This window comes from Peromyscus maniculatus, chromosome 14 (genome assembly GCF_049852395.1).
Source record: "Peromyscus maniculatus bairdii isolate BWxNUB_F1_BW_parent chromosome 14, HU_Pman_BW_mat_3.1, whole genome shotgun sequence".
NCBI lineage: Eukaryota > Metazoa > Chordata > Mammalia > Rodentia > Cricetidae > Peromyscus > Peromyscus maniculatus.
This window is the reverse complement of record NC_134865.1, coordinates 36,206,602-36,226,670: the sequence shown is the minus strand read 5'-3', so window position 1 is coordinate 36,226,670 and position 20,069 is coordinate 36,206,602. Positions and strand designations below refer to the sequence as shown.

General features: G+C 38.5%; 1 protein-coding gene across 3 annotated transcripts in view; it reads right to left on the bottom strand.

Moving 5' to 3' along the window:
- Positions 1-20,069, bottom strand: part of Hdac9 (histone deacetylase 9) — an 844,224-nt gene that overhangs the window by 220,261 nt on the left and 603,894 nt on the right. For all 3 annotated transcript variants that reach the window (XM_042260715.2, XM_016002464.3, XM_076550778.1), the window contains 2 exons: positions 14,970-15,103; positions 1,193-1,313 (listed from right to left, as the gene is read on the bottom strand). In XM_042260715.2, the coding sequence (XP_042116649.2) occupies positions 1,193-1,313; positions 14,970-15,103 (255 nt within the window). The remainder of the gene's footprint in view (positions 1-1,192; positions 1,314-14,969; positions 15,104-20,069) is intronic.

The following is a 20,069-nucleotide window of genomic DNA, read 5'->3' as shown; positions in this document are numbered from 1 at the left end:
TGTGTGTGTGTGTTATACATGAATTTAGCTGTACTAAATAAATTGCTTACCAGAACCAACTTTGAGCAATATTCTAAAAACTGAAGAATTTCTTTATTTTCTTTCTGCTTAGTTCTCCCAAACTGCCAGCTCTGTCCTGATCCACACACAGGCAGGGGCACAGACTCACTAGTAAAGGCGTGTACTCATTAGAGAGACTTGCCACTCATTTCAGAAGGCTTGGGATGTGTGCATAACTACTTACCTCTCTTTACTGATTTCAATGATGGTTCCTATATGCAGCATACACTTGCTCTAAACTACTAAGGGCCAGTTACCATAAGTTATTTTCAAATAATGTTGAATTAGGTAAGAGAATTTGATAATTTAAGATTGATTCAATAGATTCCTTCAAAGAAAAGAGGTAAGTTTAAAATGTTTATTTTAAGTTAAATCTGTAAAATGCAATTATTTCAGCATGTGTTTCCAAGTTAGGTATTGTTATTCAATTATAAGAGGTTATCAATAAAATAGAACTTTCTACTACTGTTTTGCACTAATATTTTCCAAAAATATTATTTCAAGTATCCATATTAAATCTTGTTGCTTAAATTTTATTTTAAAATATGATAAAGATTTTAAAAAATCATCTGTTTCATTGAAACAAATTATAATAATTAGTTTCCTACTTGCAGCATTTATTGTAATATTTGGTTTTCAGAAGTACAGCATATATTTAATGGATTAATTAAGACCTACAGTTTTCATTTAAATAAGGTACTCTGTTGTCTCCATGTGTTGAGCTCAGAAATAAGAAGTGCAAGATAGAAAACAAAAGATAAGGGTAAAAGAAATTTTCATAAAGGATGTAAAAAGGTCTTATGATCTTTCCATTTAAAAAGATGAGCAAACAAATTTGGTAACTCAAATATTTCTACATGTGAAAACATACCATATAACTGAGGCTCAAATAAAAGTTGGTTTAAAACTAAGCATTACACACTCTGCAGTGCCATTTTGTAATGCAGACTTCTCCTGATCTGCATTGGCTTCTATCTTACTCAACTCACTCCAGGCAGCAACTGCTGGAAAAATGGATTTTTTTTTTTTTTTTTTGTCACACTGCTTGCCAAGTGTTCTGAGCTGACACCAGCATTGACTAATGACAGTGCTGGAATGTGCTGTTCTCAGGAGAGTGGAGGCCTGAACAGACCTAGGAGTGTCCTGGAGTCCAGCTTCTGCCCGTCCAGGGGGCTGGTGCCATACAACAGTGAGTGATGTTCAGAATGAACAAGCTGTATTTCCTCCAGGCTGGCTTTTCGACCTTGAATTCTCTGAAAGAAAACAACAACAACTTACAGTCCTCCACTGGCAGCACTCAGAAGAAATGAGATCTCGAGTCACATTTAAGATGATTAATAACCGGCTCAGATTCATCATGCAAGAATGTGACATAGATTTTCTTGGTAAAGTACCATAATAAAAATTGGAAAATGAGCAGATGCAAGATTCAGATAAATAGGCATCTGATGACATAAAGGTTATTCCTTTCTGGCATAAAAATAAACTTTTACCAAAGAAATTAGCAATTGACTCTTCTTTATAAAAGTGTCTGCTTAAGAACAAAGAGAGGGTACTGCTTGTATAATAAGCAAATTTATTAGTCTCTGTGTTACACTGGCCTGAAGAGGAAGCGGGAAGGCAGATGAGATTAACACCACAAAAGTTGACTGCATTGGATTTTCAACATCACAATCATGACAATTATTTCATGCATGTGCCCCTCGTGGTAGCTGTACTCTAGACCAACATTTCTCAAAGTGCACCCAAAGGATACATACAGCTCAGGGTCTGATTATCAGTGGTCTGTACTGAGTCAGTGTAGAAATTTGTAGTTAATATTTAGAAACTTACAAAACAATTTGACAGCATTTGTGTGTGTGTGTTTCAAATCTAACAAAATTTTGTATGTCCTCAACTTCTATTTTAGTCTTAAAATAATTCATTTAATGTATTTTATAAAAGTATTCACTGGTGACAGGCTTACAATTAAACAAAAGCAAATGCTGCTGATAATTTGAACAATCTAGACCGACTCAATGTTTTATACTCAGGCTCCTGAGAAAATTTCACTCATTTTAACAAAGAACTGAGCTCATAATTGTCCAAACTATGCATTATATTAAGTCTCAATTAGCCAACATGTGGTCTTCCCGGCTACATTCCTTGGTTAGTATGTCCTTGAACATGATAAAGGTCGTTCTGACGTACGGTGTTAATTCACCTCCACTTCTGAAAACTGCTGTGCTTCCTAAAACTACACAGACAACATTAAGGCTACACGTGACCACAAGCAAGTAGTGAGTTAACACTGAGGCACAGAACTTTGGTGAGATTCAAAAAGAATCTGTTCTTCCATGCTGCAGAGGAAGAAAGAAGCATCAGGTAAATTGGAAGAGCATCTCCCTAGGGACCAGGACAAGCCCACCCTCAGCCTCCTGGGTGTAAGGGGATGAGGCTGTAGGCAGGCCAGTCAGTGTTGGTACATGGTTCACTGAGAGGGCAGACTGGAGAAACGCTGCATAGTGACCCTCACATTTTACTATGCAGGAGGCATGGCTGTGCTTGTCATTAAAATAGATGATCAGGTCACAGTTAAAGAGGAATGGCAGGGGCCACAGAGGAAGGGAAGGATGGGAAGCAGAAGGCTCTCAAGACCACCTTCACGTCCCACATAAGCAAGCAAATACTTCGGGAATTTTCTTTGCCATAACATTGAAGTTCCCTGTTCTTGATACGATCATTCAGCATTATGTAAATCCAGTTTATAGTTCTAGAAAACTATACTTTAGAAGGATATACTTTAGAGAAATTATTCCTAAGTAAGATGAGAATTCTAATATGAAAGATTAAGAAAAATTTGGTAATGATCAGACTCTGCTCTGATCAAGTAACAAGCATCCCATAGAAGTCAGTGAATGGCTGGTAAACAAGAGATTTGGAAATGTTTATGAATGACCAAGATGACAAAATAATTAGAACAACTAGTAAAAGGTAAAATGAGTAAGAGAAAGTTGAAAGTCAGGAGCTCAGAGATTAAGTTAAACTAAAAGATTTCAGAGGAGGAAAGTCCCCCATTGAAATCCTGGTAACTCCATGGTTTGGGTCATCTAAAACTAGAATGAGCAGAGGTCAGGAAACAGGCAGAGAGCCAATCCTAGTCACATGATAATGGCCACTTAGAAAGGAGGTAGCAGCCTTTCATAGACACATATGATATATGCGGATACAGTGAAGCACCAACACATTAAATAATGTCAACTGTTTCTATTGTTTTTAGATTATTGGAGACTGAACCCAAGACCTGTATACTAGGCAAGCACTCTACCACCGAGCTCCATCCACAGCACTCTTTGTACACTATATTTTGAGCCTAGCTCTTACTAAACTGCTTAGCATGGCCTTGAACTTGCAAAACTCTTGCCTCAGCCTGGGATTACAGGATGCACTACCAGGCCATGCTAACAATGTCAATTCTATAGCTGATATTTAGACTAATGTTTTGAATATTATACTATCCTAAACCCTTATCATGTTCCTCCCTCTCCTTTCCTATTAAGACTTTCTCAGGTCTACACTGAATTTTGCCTATGGTATAAAATGAAACATCATCAATAGTGTTTTTATAGCTAGTCAAATACATGTTCATACTATACACTCCATGCTTGCCTCAAATATTTTTCTTATTCTTCAGTGATTCAAATGGCACTCTATTTGAATGCCCAGCCATGTGCCAAACAAAAATCTATAACAGGATTCAGGATTAATAGTAGTAGTAGTAGACAGTCACTGGTAGTAGACGGTTACTCAAGGGATGACAATCATAAAAGGCTGCCTACTGAATTGTACTTGGGTCAGACTGAGGCAGTAAGGAAGTAGCCATGCAGTTCTACATGACTTATTTTGAGTATCTACTTCTATCTCATAATCTATCCTTGCTTCATTATTAAAATGTACGACTATTTCTATTTTCATTTTGATAACTCAATAGACACAAACATTGCATCTATCATCTATCTATCTATCTATCTATCTATCTATCTATCTATCTATCTATCTATCTATCTATCTATCTCTTTATCATCTATCTACATTGTTTGAAAAATAATTGTATCCAATATAAGGAAGTAACCATTCTTTTCCTGTGTTGTTTGTTATTTGAGACAGGATCTCAGCCTGACCCCCAAGTCACCATCCTCCTGCCTCAGCTTCTTGGGTTCTGGGGACACAGACAGGAAGAACTGATTTCTTGCCAATCGCCTTTGCTTTTGTAGCTGCTAGAGAGAAAGCAGCAGAAGCCAGTCACTGACAGGCCTCTCCCCTCCAGAAGAACGAGGAGAAAGCATGGTGTGAGACTTTTGTCTTCCCGTGGGAACTCAGACAGCTGAGCTAAGAGACCCTCGACTGCAAATGTGCTCTTTCTCAGCACCATTGGTGTGGCTCTGGCTCACCCTCTCTTACCTCTGCCTTGCACTAGTCACATTCATCTTTCCTCACACAGATATCTAATATTTCTCATTTTAATTTAGTCTTTCACTTGTTTAGGCTTAACTATAGTTATTTTTATCTCATTCCTTCTCCTTCTATTTCCCGTGTGCCCTTTATTCTTCATTTTTCCCTCAAGATGCTACCAAGAGTCAAAGGTCAAGAGCATAATGAATCACAAAATGGGACAAAGTGCTCTGTTCATCTTAATTTAGGGAGATGGTTTCCATTCTCAGAAATAACAATTCTGAAGGATGGTTATGTAAACTCATCTATGATATTCTGACCCAAAGTATTTTTGAGAATTCTGAGCATATTGGGGCATTTAATACATTTAAAAGATATGGTTTATCTGGGGAGCTCCTCTGTGTTACCCAAATACAGGCCTTGGATCTTTGTCTATAGAGGCAGACAATAAGTACTTATATCTCTTCTAATGTCTTCTTAGTAAGAAACACTGTGGGGTAACCTGTGTTTATTCCTCTTTTATCATTCTTTGTGTCTTGCCTTCAATCAATGTCCACTGAAAATTACGAAGGAGCCAAGGCTTAATGAGTACTTGCCCTGTGACGATGTGTATGCTCAGATCAACACAGATCCAAGATGGTTTCCATTCAGATTGGAAGTTAGACTAAAGTCATGTAAAATTACTATATCATTGAGTCTCACAATGCACCGTGGTTCTTTCCTAAAGAAATAGTCTTTCTGAAATAAAGCCCCTTAATGCAACATGATTATAGAAAGAATGTTCTGAACATGATCTACAAAGTCATACTGTGACAGGATAAAACATGGCCTGCCCACACCCACCCACACACGGAGCACACACACGGTATAGATTCATGTTTTTTTTTTTTCTGCCAAGGAACAGAGAAAAAAGGAAACAGTCTATTCCTTCCTCTCTTGTGTTCAAAGCCTGGATTGAGGCCAGTGTCCTAATCAGTTCTCATTGGCCCTGGAGGAATCAGAACCTTTTGTAAAATATAATAAAGGGCATAAAATCATGATAAAATGCATGAAAAAGCAGTGCCTTTGGTTAGGGAACTAGAAATAATTTGGCAGAACAGATGGATTGCATTGGTTTGGTATTATTGAGGACATGAAAGGGCTCATTCTGTGGCGGTTCCAAACGAAGAGAAAATGTCCAACTTAAATTTGACAAGTCAAAGTACCTGCCTTTACTGGGGAGAGGGGAACTCCATTTTCTTTAATCATTTTCAAAGTAGTGACATATTAGGCAAAACTGTCTACTGAAGTGTCTCAATTTCTAAGATTTCCTCCATTATTTGTAAGTAGAAGGATGTGTTTATATGTTTTTCCCCCTCAGAAATCCACAGAGCTGCAGTCAGAGTGTATGTGGGGGATGGACAATAAGTAACTAATTATTACCAAAGTTGCCTTCTGCAGCATATGCGATATTTAACAGCTTGAGCATGCTCCATTGATTATTCTTCATACACCGTTTTCTCGGGATACAGAAAAGCAGGCTCTCGTGACTCACGCACAAGTGTATCTCTTAGCATTGCAGGCTGCAATCAAATGTCTAACTATTACATACAAGACTGTCTGTAAGTCCCTCAGCTCCATCACCCCTTCACGTACAGTTCTTCACCGTTTTCCTCAGAATTGAGAATGCCGAGTGAGGTAAGGAAGCAGGCACTGAGCAAGCATCCATGCAGGTCTGTGGTTCTTTCTACTGGCCACAGGGGAACAGAGCAGATTGTAATTAGGAGCCCGATTTCCAGCCCTAACTCTCCCAAGTCATACAGCAGAATAGCTACCCATGAGGCATCTCCATTGCCCTTTGTTTCTTTATGTAGAAAACAAAGGTTTGAATAAACTATTTTAAAGTTTACACTCAGCATTCAATGATAAGATCCTGTGTGAAAACAATAAAACGTATGCATTTAAAACTTAAAACACACTTCACTGTGGTTTATGAATTTGCCTTGAGGAAGAAAATGCAATTTCAATGAATGTATGTTACTGTGTTTGAGGCAAGAGAGAGGCCTCAGGAGGATTTTTCACAGGTATCTATCCCTTCCTGAAGCCAATGTTTACAGGTATAATCACAACTGAGAAAAGGAATCGTTTTTCAGAGCTGGTGGGATGGTTCAGTGGGTGAGGGTACTTGCTATCAGGCCTGATAACCTGGGACCCACATGGTAGAGGGGAGAACCTCCTCCAATGTCACCTCTGCCTTCCTCCCCAACCCCACACATAATGAATAAATACATTTAAAAAGAGTGTTTTTAAAATATGTATTCTTATACTGTGAGGGCTTCAAGTAACTTTTCTCCCAGTTTTTTGTTTTTTTTTTTAACTTATGGGATCATGTAACCTGTTTTTGTGTTCTTTTTGGGTGCTGCAGATTGGACTCACTAGATGGGCATGTTCTCTCTGAGTAATGATCCCTTTGTGTCTCCAGTAAATCCTTATAACTATAACTCTCTCATTTCTATATACATGATCCAATAGCTTAGGTCAAGAACTGTGCCAGAGAACAATGTGCTCTTCTCACTAACAGATACTGGAGTAACCAACATTTGGGATGACAAAAGATGGAAGAAGGGCAGGAAGTTCTTTCCTGTCTTCTTCAACTTGCCTTAATATTATTTAATTCAGTAATTATAATTCAATTACAATATTTTTAAATGTTCTAAAACCCTTTAGAGAACTGGCAAACCCCATTTTACTATAAATGTCTTCAGAAGTAATGAACATATATGGTTTATGTGTTTAATTTTTATTTATATCAAGTTTAAATGATTATGTTCACCTGAAAATAAAGGGAATCCCAAACTATGATCCCTTGCATTAACTGTTCAATATTCATAATTTTATGAAGCAGAATCTCATAATTACTTTTTAATTATAAATGATTTAGAAGTTTGGCTTAAAAAATGTTTTTAAGCAGTGATCATGCATATAACAAAGTTTTTTTGATGAATACTTTGTGTTGTTTGTACACTGAAGCTTTTAAAAACCTAAAAGCTATATAACTATTCATTTTTAATTTTGGACACAATGTTGCTGTTCAAGCAGCCCTGCCTCAACTTCCAGGTACATGCTGAAGGACAAGTTTTCCTGTTTCCTTTTGATTTTTGTTTTTGTTTTCTCAGACTAATACTTACTGTTTTGCAGACTTTTTAAAATTTGAAATCCTTGTTATAAGCTGCAAGTGACTTTTGTGATTATCTATGAGGGCCTAGTGTACTATGAGATACAAATGCTTCTTGAAACAAGGCCTCACTCTCCCCTACCTTACACAGCACAACCAGCTCATCTGCTCTCTTTCCAAACACCATATTCTTAAGAAACAATTCATGAGCCTCCTGGCTGGAGTTGGCGACTGCTCTGTGCTTGCCAACAAGGCACAAACATATTAGAAAAGATTCGTGCAAACTAAACAACACAGTAAGCTGCTATGTGCTGCCACCTAGTTAGAGTGCGTGCTCTATAAAACGAATGTTTAATTGGGTTTCCATTTACCAGCAGTCTCTGTGCTTTGCAGTCTTGATGTCAAAAAAGCCTGTGTATTCCCGAACTTTCTCCAGAGAAACTTATTTCCCTATATGGGTTTGAAAAAAGTATTTTAAGTTCAGTTTTGTGTTCAGGGAAGTGTGCTAGAGGTCCTGTCCCCAAGCTGCAGGGCCATCTTATGATTTCCCACTAAACTTGGTCTCTGCTTGAGAAGTCCCAGAAGGGGCAACAGTAGCTTGGTTATGTCCCAGAATTGTTTGGTAATTACTTTGTGTTGGCACTTGAATAAAAGAGTTAAACATTTCAGCACAGTGTGCTGCTTAGGTTTTTTTCCTTATGAATTAAGCAAAACAAAGTTATTCAATATTAGTCACAAGGAGGCAATGCAAATTCCACATAATATGTAATCCAACAAAAGCATTATAAAATGTTATTATTCTCAAAACAAATGTGAGAGCAAGCAAATGTCTGTGGGTGGTTTGGTGGGGCTGGGAGTTATGGAAGCTTCTGGAAAACAACTACAAGTGCATTTCTAACAGATGATGGGTTAATCTGCAATTTTTTTCCCCACTGAAGAGTACATTCTTCTATTCAGGAGCACACATACTTTGGAAACCAGGCTACCTAATCAAAAGAGTTTATTTCTGTAGAGGACTCTAAATGACCCCTCTGGATCCATTTTTCATGGTGACCCAAAAAGTTGCTGGCTTTGTTTTTTGTTCCCAAGAGAATCACTAACTTAAGTATGAATGATTCAGTAGGGGAAAACATTAAATGGTATTGGCATGGAGGACTACTAACCGCCTCAGCCTTTTAAAAACAGTGCCACACCATGCCAAAAGAGGTTATCCCATGTAACCACCGTGTTCTAATGTAATAAGGACTTGTATTTTCTCTGGCACTAATCAGGCCTAGTCAGCAGAGCCAAATCACACTATAGTTCCCAAACTAACAGCAATGTGTTTACCACAACATCCTTGAGAGTTAAGTCTACTTGGAAGCCAAGAACATATATCTCAGATGAACTCCATGGCAATTCTGATTTCATACAATACTAAAGATGGAAGCAATCTGAGCAAATATCCTACCTAACACCTTCATGTAGACACAAAAGATCCAATAATCAGTGAGGTTAGATGATGTAAGGTGATTAAAGGCAGAATCAAGGTTAAATATAAAAGTGACCAATCATGTCTGAGGAATTTATTTTGGTTAATTAATAAAACAAACATTTGCTTTGTAGATCACTTATTTGTTTAGAAAGAAATAATCCTTTTAATAATTTAAAATGATGCTTTTTCTATGATACAATTGTTACTTCATAAGTATAAAATCCTAGTCTGTAAGCTGCTCATCGGCAGAATGGAGGTCTTTTGCCCTGGGTGAATTGAACTTCAATACAAGATGAAACCAGAGGAACAGGAAGGGGAGCAGGTTACTCAACACAAGGTCTGGGATGTTGTCTCCTTGCTCTAATGCACAGCATCCCCTGCTCTTCTCTTGTTCCTTGAGTGGGACCTCTGGAGCTGTAAAAACAGTGGAGACAGGTGGCCACAGTCTGGATCACCTTCCTTTCCTGAGCCTACTCATCAAGAATCTTAATAATCACAGAAATGTACAACTAGTGATTTAAACCCTATTAAGACTTGGTAATTATGTATGTGTTTGTATGAACATTTGATCAGGGTCTGTCTCCTTAGCTTCCTCCTAACAGAGGTATCTAGGAAACCTAAATGCTTGATAAACACCAATGAACAGGTGCATCACAGTTGCCAAGACATGGTGGTAACTCGGGCACATATGAGCCATACAATTTTTTTGTCCTTAATCCAGGCATGCAGAGTAAAAAACACTGGGGTTGGAGATTAGATGTGTTTGAACATTCCCTAGAGGTTTTTTTTTTTTTAACATAAACTAATATTTAAGATTTCTTTTTTTGTAAACTCATGTTGATTTCTAATCATAGATATTCATAATGACCTGGAAAGAAAATAGTATCTCCAAAGTATAATTTTTATGATCTAGACAGTAGGAATGGATATGTTGGCATAACACATCTTAGTCCTAGTTAGTTAATTGCCCTTTTCTATGAAAATGAATATATTTTGTCTCTTATGAACAAGTGATTTCATGAGAGGACATTGTTCAGATTGCTAAGGGCACAAACATAACCTCCTATCAGACCCAGGACTCAACCCATGAGGAAGCAGCCCACAAGGACTATACTCCTGCTAGTTCTCATGGATTAGGACCTGGATAAGGAGCTCAGGTGTAACTTCTGTAGCACCCCGCCCCCTTACTCTTTAGAAATAATGCATTTGGTTCTCTTTACTTAAATCTATAATGTGGCTTATTACATAGTCACAACCTCCAGGGCTGCAACCCAACCACTCTGTGGGAGTGAGTAAGTTAGCTCTGGTGGCCAGTTTCCTCACTGCTTCTGACTCTGTTAGAATCAGGTCCAGGAGCAATGACCAGGAAGCGTTTGAGGGTCGGATATCACACAACATCCTCAAACAACACCACTTCCTTCTCTTTCCAGCCCAGGGTCCTACCCCCCCCCCCCCCCATATAATGCTGTGCTTTGTTTCTGTTCTGTTTTCTTTAATTGCTACGGTTTTGTTTTTGTTTTTGAGAATTGAAATCTTCAACATAGTTTAGTATGAGATAGAAAGTTTAGAATCCTTGCAAAAGGTTTAATACATTGATACATTCATATAAAGAATTAGCTTGTTTAAAAAGAATTTAAAGAAACCCAGGAAGAACATGTACTGTTACAAGTGTATTTAGTAATGAAGTGGCTCAGGAGAGTCCTAGATAATGGTGTAGATGCCACTATGTTTACATGGACTGAATTTCTTTGAAGTAATCTGTTTTTTTTTTCTAATTATTCTTCTAGTTAAATAAATTGGGAAGAAAAGCACAGGTCCTGAAACATTATTGGGTCTATGTTTTACTCTATATAGAAGAAAATGTCTCCAGGAAAAAGCATTGAATTTGTTTCCTGAAATTTCTAAAACCTTATTTTGAATATTTCCAAAAATCATCCAAAACAGAGTATTCTACATTCTGAAGTGCATAGAAGTGAGTGTTGTTTTTTTTAAATGGCTTTATAAGTTAAATTTAGGTGGAAAATTATAAAATCAAAGAGCAAATAAACTCATCTGGGCAGTCACTTCTTCACTTAAATGCCCATGGCTGTGTTGTGCTATGATTTAAAAGGAGGGGTGGTCTATGTGCATTACTAAGAAGCCTTGACAAGACATCTGTGCTCAGTCTACATTAAGAGCTGATCCAAACCAGTGAGGGTGGTGCTCACCTCTAATTGGGAGACAGTGTGTATTAGTTCCCGTTCTGTTGCTGTGGTAAAACACTCTGACTAAAGGCAGCTCAGGGGAAGAAAGGATTTATTTTGGCTTATAGTTCCAAAGAGGTAGAGTCCATCATGGCAGGGCAGGCATAGCAGAGTAAGGGAAAGCCTGGCAGCTAGATGGTCACGTTTAATTCAACACAAGAAGCAGAGGGAGAGAAAACCCTGAAAGCCTTCCCCTACTGATGTACTTTCTCCAGCAAGGCTCCACCTACAAAATGTTACATAACATCTTCAAACAGCACCATATATGGGAGCCAAGTGTTCACGTCCACAAGGCTTTTGGGGGCAGTCCTCATTACAACCACCACACTGAGGCAGGAGGATTAACACTTTGTGCCTAGACTAAGTAAAAAAACAAAACAAAACAAACAAAAACAAGCAAACAAACAAAGAACTAATTCCCTGACCTCAGCTTTCACTTGTGTTATCTGTTCACTTAGGGGTCACCTGTGACAAGGATGCCCACTGCTTATTTAGAGAGGCTAGAATAAACCTGACCTCTTCTTATCAACTTTTTTGTTGTAGCATTTCATTCTGTGGCTTGCATCAAATCAGGCAGGGTTGTATAACCTCAATTTGTATGGTTTGAAACAATACAGTTATATTTTTGAGGGACTGAAAAGGAAGATTGGCCAGAAAAGAATGATCACTTGAAATACTAGAAAATTTTAAGGTCAGTGGGAACCATACTACATTCCTTTCATTCCACATTGCAATTCTTCTTATAAGCAGTCTTCAGGCAATAAATCCCAGGAACACCACTACCAGATAATGCGTTCAAGTCAATGATCGGCCCGTGCTAATGTCCCTGGGAAGAAGCCAGCTGCTACAGGGCACACCAAAGACCTGCATGCAGAAAACATGTAAACAGCAGTGCCTAGGCTGACAAAGGACCAAGAAATCACCAAGCAGGAAAATATTTTCAGCAGATTCAAAGGTGCATCATTCAGGCTCACATGAATAAAAGCATTTGTCCCTTAAGATCAGCCTATAGAAAAAAAAAAAAAAACACATCTCCTCATTCTCCTACTTCATCTGTTCCATAAGGGATATTTGCAAGACCAGTTTGGCCCTGGAATCACATTATCCAAAACCATGAAATCTTCAAACATAACTCTGAAATTAACCAAAGACTATGAAAGCCTTTTGCCAAATAATATGGATGTCAATGGCAAAAGATGAATAATAGTCCTTTACTCAGGAAAGGAGGAATAAATCCAGATCATTTTCTTTCACCTTGCCTGTTTTAGGTGAAGGACCCATTTAATCAAAAGTAGAAACTTTTTTTCTGTTTTTTTTTTTTTTTGTTTGTTTGTTTGTTTGTTTGTTTTTGAGACAAGATTTCTTATGTAGTCCTTACTGTCCTGGAACTTGCTCTGTAGACCAGGCTGGCCTCAAACTCACAGAGATCTGTATGCCTCTGCCTTTTGAATGCTGGGATTAAAGGTGTGTGCCACCACTGCCTGGCTGTAGAAACTTTTAATATGAAAAATGTTTGATAATTACATCATAAACATACAGGTAATCTTGTGATGCCAGCACTGTCCACACTATTCTGATGTGCTCAATCACAACCTCAATTGCTAATGAACTGTTAGGCATTACCAATGCTTTTATGCTAAAAGATTAGTACTTTTACATCACAGTATATATTGTTCAACTAATTAAGCTTTAACATGAATAAACAATGCATAATAAACAAAGAGAAGGAAAGGATCAGACAATGTTAAGTCACAGCATCAAACACAGTCAACTGCATTTGGCCAAGGGCACTCTGCTTCAGAATATCTCTCTATGCATCTACATTTCTACACATATGTATCTAACTATCTGTCTTATTATTGTTGCTACTATTTTATTTAACTCTCTTTCCTCTTCTTCTTTCCATGCTAGGAATTAAAGGTTCTAAGACTAAAGTATGTCCCCAGTCCTCTTTTTACTTTTAAAATTATGAGGTAGGTTTTGTCTAAGTTACCTATTCTGGCTTTGAATTCACTCAATAACTAAAACAATGCTTAAATTTGTGATTCTCCTGTTTCAGGCCTTGGAATAAGTGAGGTCTAGCTACAGATTTACTTCAAACTAACTTGAATTTGAGTGGTAATTTTGTTGACTGCATTTTGGGTAGCTAAAAATAATATACTATTATGAGTTTTCAAAGATATGCTTGGGGTCAATATCAATATGTAAATTATAAATGACTAACATAATCAACACTGAAAAAACATTGTCTTAGAACTTATATGTCATGCAGATATCCAGGTACAATTTCCGTGTAACTTGAAACTCCTAACATTGTTTCTTGTTCAGGTTGGAGAGAGGTCAGTGAAGAGTATGTCCTGTTCTTAGACAGCCCCAGGCTTGGTTGCCAACAGGTGGCTCACAGCCACCTACAACTCCCGTTACAGGAGATCCAATGCTTCCGGTTTCTGCTGGCATCTGAATGCCCATGGTGTGTATGTACTCATGCAGCACAGACACCCACATACACAAAATATATAATAACAATACTCATAAATCTTAAAATAATTGTTATTTTATTGAAGTATAGTGATTTTAATATATTCTTAATAGATTAGTGTTTGCAGACCATAGTTATAATCAAATAAATGCTATTTATCTCCCCAGACAGCACCCCCAGAAAATGAGAACTGTGCTGAATCCCTTCATTGATCCACACAGAAGCACAAACTCCCCACTCCAACATGGTGGATGCTATTTGTCCTGTGAGACTTGTCCTGCCAATGTTTGGTATATGTCTAGAACACAATGTAAACAGCAAAAAACCAAAACAAAACAAAACTTCTTAATCAAGAAATGCTAAAACAAAGCAATAAAATATATGGAAAATATTTTTTCTTTGAAAAATATCTCAAACTCAAATATAAAATGCTACTGAATTTTAGACAAAATGGAAACTTCAAATGAATAAATCAAACAGGTGTTAGTTGTTTATTTTGTAAATTTTATATGAATCTTTTGGAATTATTATCATTTTTCTTTTTAACCTCTGAAAGCCTAAAGAAACAAACTTTTTAAATGGGCATGGGGCTTACCACTAATTTAAAAATATAAGCCTAAAGGAATATTGGTAAAATTAATAATATTCAAACCTACCACAAAATTAGAAAGGTATCAATTAGTCATTTCAATAAAACAGAGAGACTTGTTCCAGTGAGAACTGTCAATCTTTAACACCTACTCACATCCAGTAGGCAGAACAAGCAAGGACCCGAGTTGCAAGCATAGCTCAAAACAATGAATGACACTTGCTAGTATTGATACTTTGCAAAGGGTTTTCAATGCCTATTTGCAATAATTATGCTATACTTCATTTATCACAGTAAAGTTGTAGAACACACTGTGTGTTTGTGATAAAACAGCCACTCTGTCCATTAAACATTGAGAACCTACTATGCATCCAGGCCATAGACAACTGGAAGTTCTGGGCCACTTGTGACTCTGACACATCATCAATCAGGGTTTGCCCTGCATGGTTAACATTTTTCTACTACCACTCAAATGAATACTAGCCCTCTTTACATGATTTATTTAAGTAAGTAAAAGAGTGTGGCCAATTCAGGATTACCTCACATTTATTTAGCAGCCCGGTTTCTTGTAGCCGTGACCAGATGCTCTGTATCCGCCCAGCGTGCTCAGGGTGGGTGGTAGAATTGCCACAGATGCACTGGTGTTTCAGCATCAGGGGGTCATAGGCAATTCCTTGGAGATAAAGAAAACACAATCAAAGGAGGCATCGTAGAAGGTTTTGCTCTGCATTATCAGATAGAGTAAGTAGTGTGAAGCTGTTCTCAAGACCATGTGTCAGCTATTCAACCTTGTGTGTCTGAAAACGTATGCAAAACATCTACCATGGATGGACCAGTACTCAAGTCTTAGTTCAATAAATATGTAAGGTGATATGTAAGTATGTATATACACACATATATTGTCACATGAATAATGCAGTCTTATCAGTATTTCAAACAATTCAAATAATCGTGAACTCCTCTAGGCAGATCATTCACTTCAATATGGGTTCTAATTTTGTCAGTGAAGTTATGAAGTAAACAGTTTTAAAATCTTGAAATGACTTTATGAGTAAACTTGAGTTTCACTTTAGGGTTATTTCTTGGAATAAGCTGGAGGATTTCCAGTGTCTTCCCTAGTCAGTTTAGCATTCCATCAAAGTTGTTCCACAAGCTCCTTTGCTTCCTTATGCCTCTATTGTAACATTTGCCAAAATACAAGAAACACGCCTTGTGGAAAGCAGACGAAGTCCTGAGCAAATACGTATTGTTGACTGGAGCACAGCCATGTCAAGGACCCTATGCCTCAGACTCATGGGAATGGCAAGGCTTTCCCTACGTCTGGCTCAGAAGAATGGCAAAACCTTCTGCTCTAAATCTATATGTTACAAAAGATTTGCCTATAGTGAAAACCAATTTATACAGAAACTATCAGGCACAGCTTTCTCTTCCAGTGTGGACTACAACCTGAAACTTGGAGAATTTCTCATGGCCTGACAAGAAGCTTTTCTATCATCATGTCTCCCTTGACATTTTAGTCAGTGATGTCAGTGGGGAGCAGATGAAGTCCTGAGGGAATGCATGTCATTGGCAAGAGCACAGTCACATCAAGGTTCCCAGCACCTCAGTCACATGGAATGTCAAGGCCTGGCCCAGGTATTCCTATCGACAAACGGTTGGCCTTCAGCTAAACCCAGTGTGTGTAGACAGTATGACTGCAGCTTCCTCATCCTGGATGTCTGCAGAAACTATCAATATTACCCTCCTCCAGGATAACTGCAACCTGAGACTGCACCCCTACAGAGAGACCTTCTACCAAGACTAGCTAGCCACCTCCTCACTCAGCTGTGTACAGTGACCTCACTTCCTGCTCATTTGCATATAATAACTCACTTCCTTGTTTGGCTGTCTACAATAAACCCACCTCCTCCTTCAGTGCCATATAACAAATATGCTGAGTTCCTGGGCTGCTGGTACATCTCCATCAGAGCACACAGCCTACCCAATCCAGTTTAGCTACACCTGTGTCTGTGTGTTTGTCCTTTCTTCATTCCCTCATAGAACCTGTTGGGTCAAGTCCAAAGCTGTACAGGTCAAATCAAGTCCAAAGCCATGCAATGCCAACTGTAGACATTATGATTGTGAAACTCTTGTTGGGTTTCTTTTAAAAACGAGTATCAATTATAATGCCTTCACTACAGATTTCATAGATAATGAAGTTCAGCACATATTCAGAATTTAGTATATGTGATGTTTTAGTTATACCCTATGGTGGGAAAATTTGTCGAAAAATGTTGTTAGTGAAACATAATATAGGATTTTGGTGGGGCAAGAGATAATGTGATTTGTAAAACTGTCTCTTATAAGAAATTGTTTAGCTGATCAAACATCTTCCAATCAATGATAGCTCAAGTACATTCAAGGTGATGGTGGATCAAGTACCTATGATAAGAAGTTAAAGAACAATAATAAAAACTATTCAGTAACTTTTTAATGCCAGCCTTTGACTTTATTTTCTCTTGGACCTACATTATCATATAAAGAGATATTACTGAAGATGGGAAAATATTTCCCTTTGAGTGTGCTAAAATCATGCAGAAGAATGACATCTGCATCTTGAAACCATATGGTAAAAATTATGTCTGTCAGGAAATATTGTTTTACTCTTCCAAATAATATCCATTCTTAAGACTCACTGACTTCAAAACCCACTGCTCTGCCTGTTCCTGATCTCCTGGAACTTTTCTCAGCCTGGATCTCTCTTCCTAGCTGCTGAGCACACGCTTATCTATCTGAATGCCCAAATCTCCCCTTGAATGCCTCGTGGTTTTCCTAAATGCAAATGGCTCTGATTTTCAATTCTTGATCTTAAACCACACTCTGTGCTCTTCAGTTTTACAAGGGACTACCAGATCCTCTATTGCTCACACCAGAAACCTTGCTGTCCCCTTGATATTCCTAGACTCCAAAGGCCTGTCTGTTTTCCCTCCCGAACAGATCTTGAATCACTCACTTCTTATCTCCGTGGCTCAAACCATACACAATCCACAGTCCTATCCTCTCTAATCTGGACTCACAAGATAACTGGGAACCAGCTACTTGATTGTCCTTGTCTCAGTCGCCACACCATAGCAGCCGCTTTGCTCACAGACCCGGCTTCCCTGATGAGAGTGACATTCCATCAGTGCAGCAGAGATAAGTCCCTTCCCTCCTCTGTAGTTCTCTGTTCACGGGGCCTCTCTTAGGTTTCTGTGTCTACAACAAAGGCTTTTCTTACATTCCTCACAAAGGTCATAACCCACCAGCTTGAGCTCTCCCTACATGCTGTTCCTCGATGCCCAGGTCCTTCCTCCTCTGCCTAACTCCCCCTCTCAGCTGGCTCACTCCATTTTTTTCTTCAAGGTTCAGTGTTAATGACACCTACCCAACAAAATGCCACCTGAGATCTAAATCAGATCCCTCTACCAGTATGTCTGACCTCTCAGCTTTCTCTATGCTCTGGGGACTCCTTCAGAACACTGATGAAAAGGACATAATACCATAGTTTTGTCAACTTTATCTTTTCTTCACTAGACAGTAAGATTTACAGAAGAACAGGCTATAGTTTACTATTTTAAAAACTTTTGAATTCCCCAGTTTCTGCAGCCATGTTTGGAATAAAGCAGGGCCTCCAGAGTATGCTGGGATGAGTGAGTGAAAAGCATAGGTGAGGAAACTCAGGAATGCGGGGTCAGCATTCTGTGATCCAGCCTTCCTTGATGAACTCAGCCAGCAGATCTGCTTGGACTCTAGGTGCTTAAGTAGCCTTCACTGATATACTGCCCGTTGCCTTATACCCCTATGTCTCAGCCAAAATGCATTTCTTTTACCTCATTTTATATTTGTATAAAACATTTTGCACGATTTCACTGTTTTCATTTTGTAGAAAATCCAACATGAGTGAATATTCTTAAATAAAGTAAAAGGAAGATGTCAGAAAGGGCAGACAAGAAACAAGGCAGGCAGCAAGGCAGGGTGACAGGAAATCACAAAGTGCACTGTGTGTCTTGGTGATCATCCTTATCAAAGTGATTTATGGGTTGCATTACTTAATCAAAGCTGTTTAATAAATTTTCAACTTCTGCTGCATACTACAACAAATAATAAAACAATATAGAAATGAGAAGTATAATATCTGCCTCATTAAAATATATCCTTTAAGAGCACAAAATATAATTATGTTACTTAACTGTTTCTATTTTTCTTTATAAATCTAAGCCCATTTAGATAATAAATTTCCCCTTTTTAAATTTTTTACAACACACACTGTCAAGAAAACTAAAATTAGGAAACAAGCCCTGGTAGCTACAAAGTCTTGCCTTGTATCTGGAGATTGTAACACAAAGTTCAGGAGCTCTTGAAAAGGCATTTAAATTTAAGGGGAGATAAATAAACTCTGGAACCCAGAGTTTCACTGACGCATCTTAATGATGTATCAATGAGGTGCTAACAGGTCTCCTGTAAGGTGAGACATCAGCCTGTCCTTCTCCGTCCTTTTCCTCTCTCTTTTTGTTTTCCCAGAAGCAGAGACGCAGAGGGCGGGGAAGCAGCCTGCTCCCTCCCTGAGAACCACATGGAACTGACTTTTGTTTTACACCTTCTGCCCTGCTGGTTAGCAGCTGTCACATAAACCCAAGGACCCAGCTTTTTCATGAAAAATGTTTACGCAAAATAGTCTTTGAAACCTTTACCTGTGCTTTAAACCTCAGAAGTAAGCTTTCTACAACACAGACACCTCCTCACACGTGTGCGCGCGCACACACACACACACACACACACACACACATACTACACACATATACACACACCACATATATATACATGCAATACACACAACCACACATACACACACACCACATATACACACATGCTACACAAAACACACATACACACACACTACACACATACAGACAGACACACATACATACACACTACACATGCACACACACACTACACACATACAGACAGACACACATACATACACACTACACATGCACACACACACTATACACATATACACACACCATATATATATACATACAATACACACAACCACACATATACACACACTACACACACACCACACATACACACATGCTACACACAACACACATACACACACACTACACACATACAGACAAACACACATACATACACACTACACATGCACACCCACACAGATAAGTTTGGATGTTTTAGATAAGTTTGGACTGTGTTTTCTGTGGCTTTCAGCTTAGTAAATGTGATGATGTATTTGAAGCAGCAAGTCTTAGTCAGGGTTTCCATTGCTGTGAAGAGACACCATGGCCACAGCAACTCCTATAAAGGAAAACATTTAATGGGGGCTGGTTTACAGTTTCGGAGGTTCAGTCCATCCTGGCGGGGAGCATGGTATGGCATGCAGACAGATGTGGTGCTGGAGCTGAGAGTCCTTACATCTTGACTCAGAGGCAACAGGAAGTGGACTGACTCACTGCACAGTATCCTGAGCATATGAGACCTCAAAGCCTGACACCATAGTGACACACTTCCTCCAACAAGGCCATACTCACGCCAACAAAGCCGCACCTTCTAATAGTGCCACTCCCTATGAGATTATGAGGGCCAATTACACTCAAACC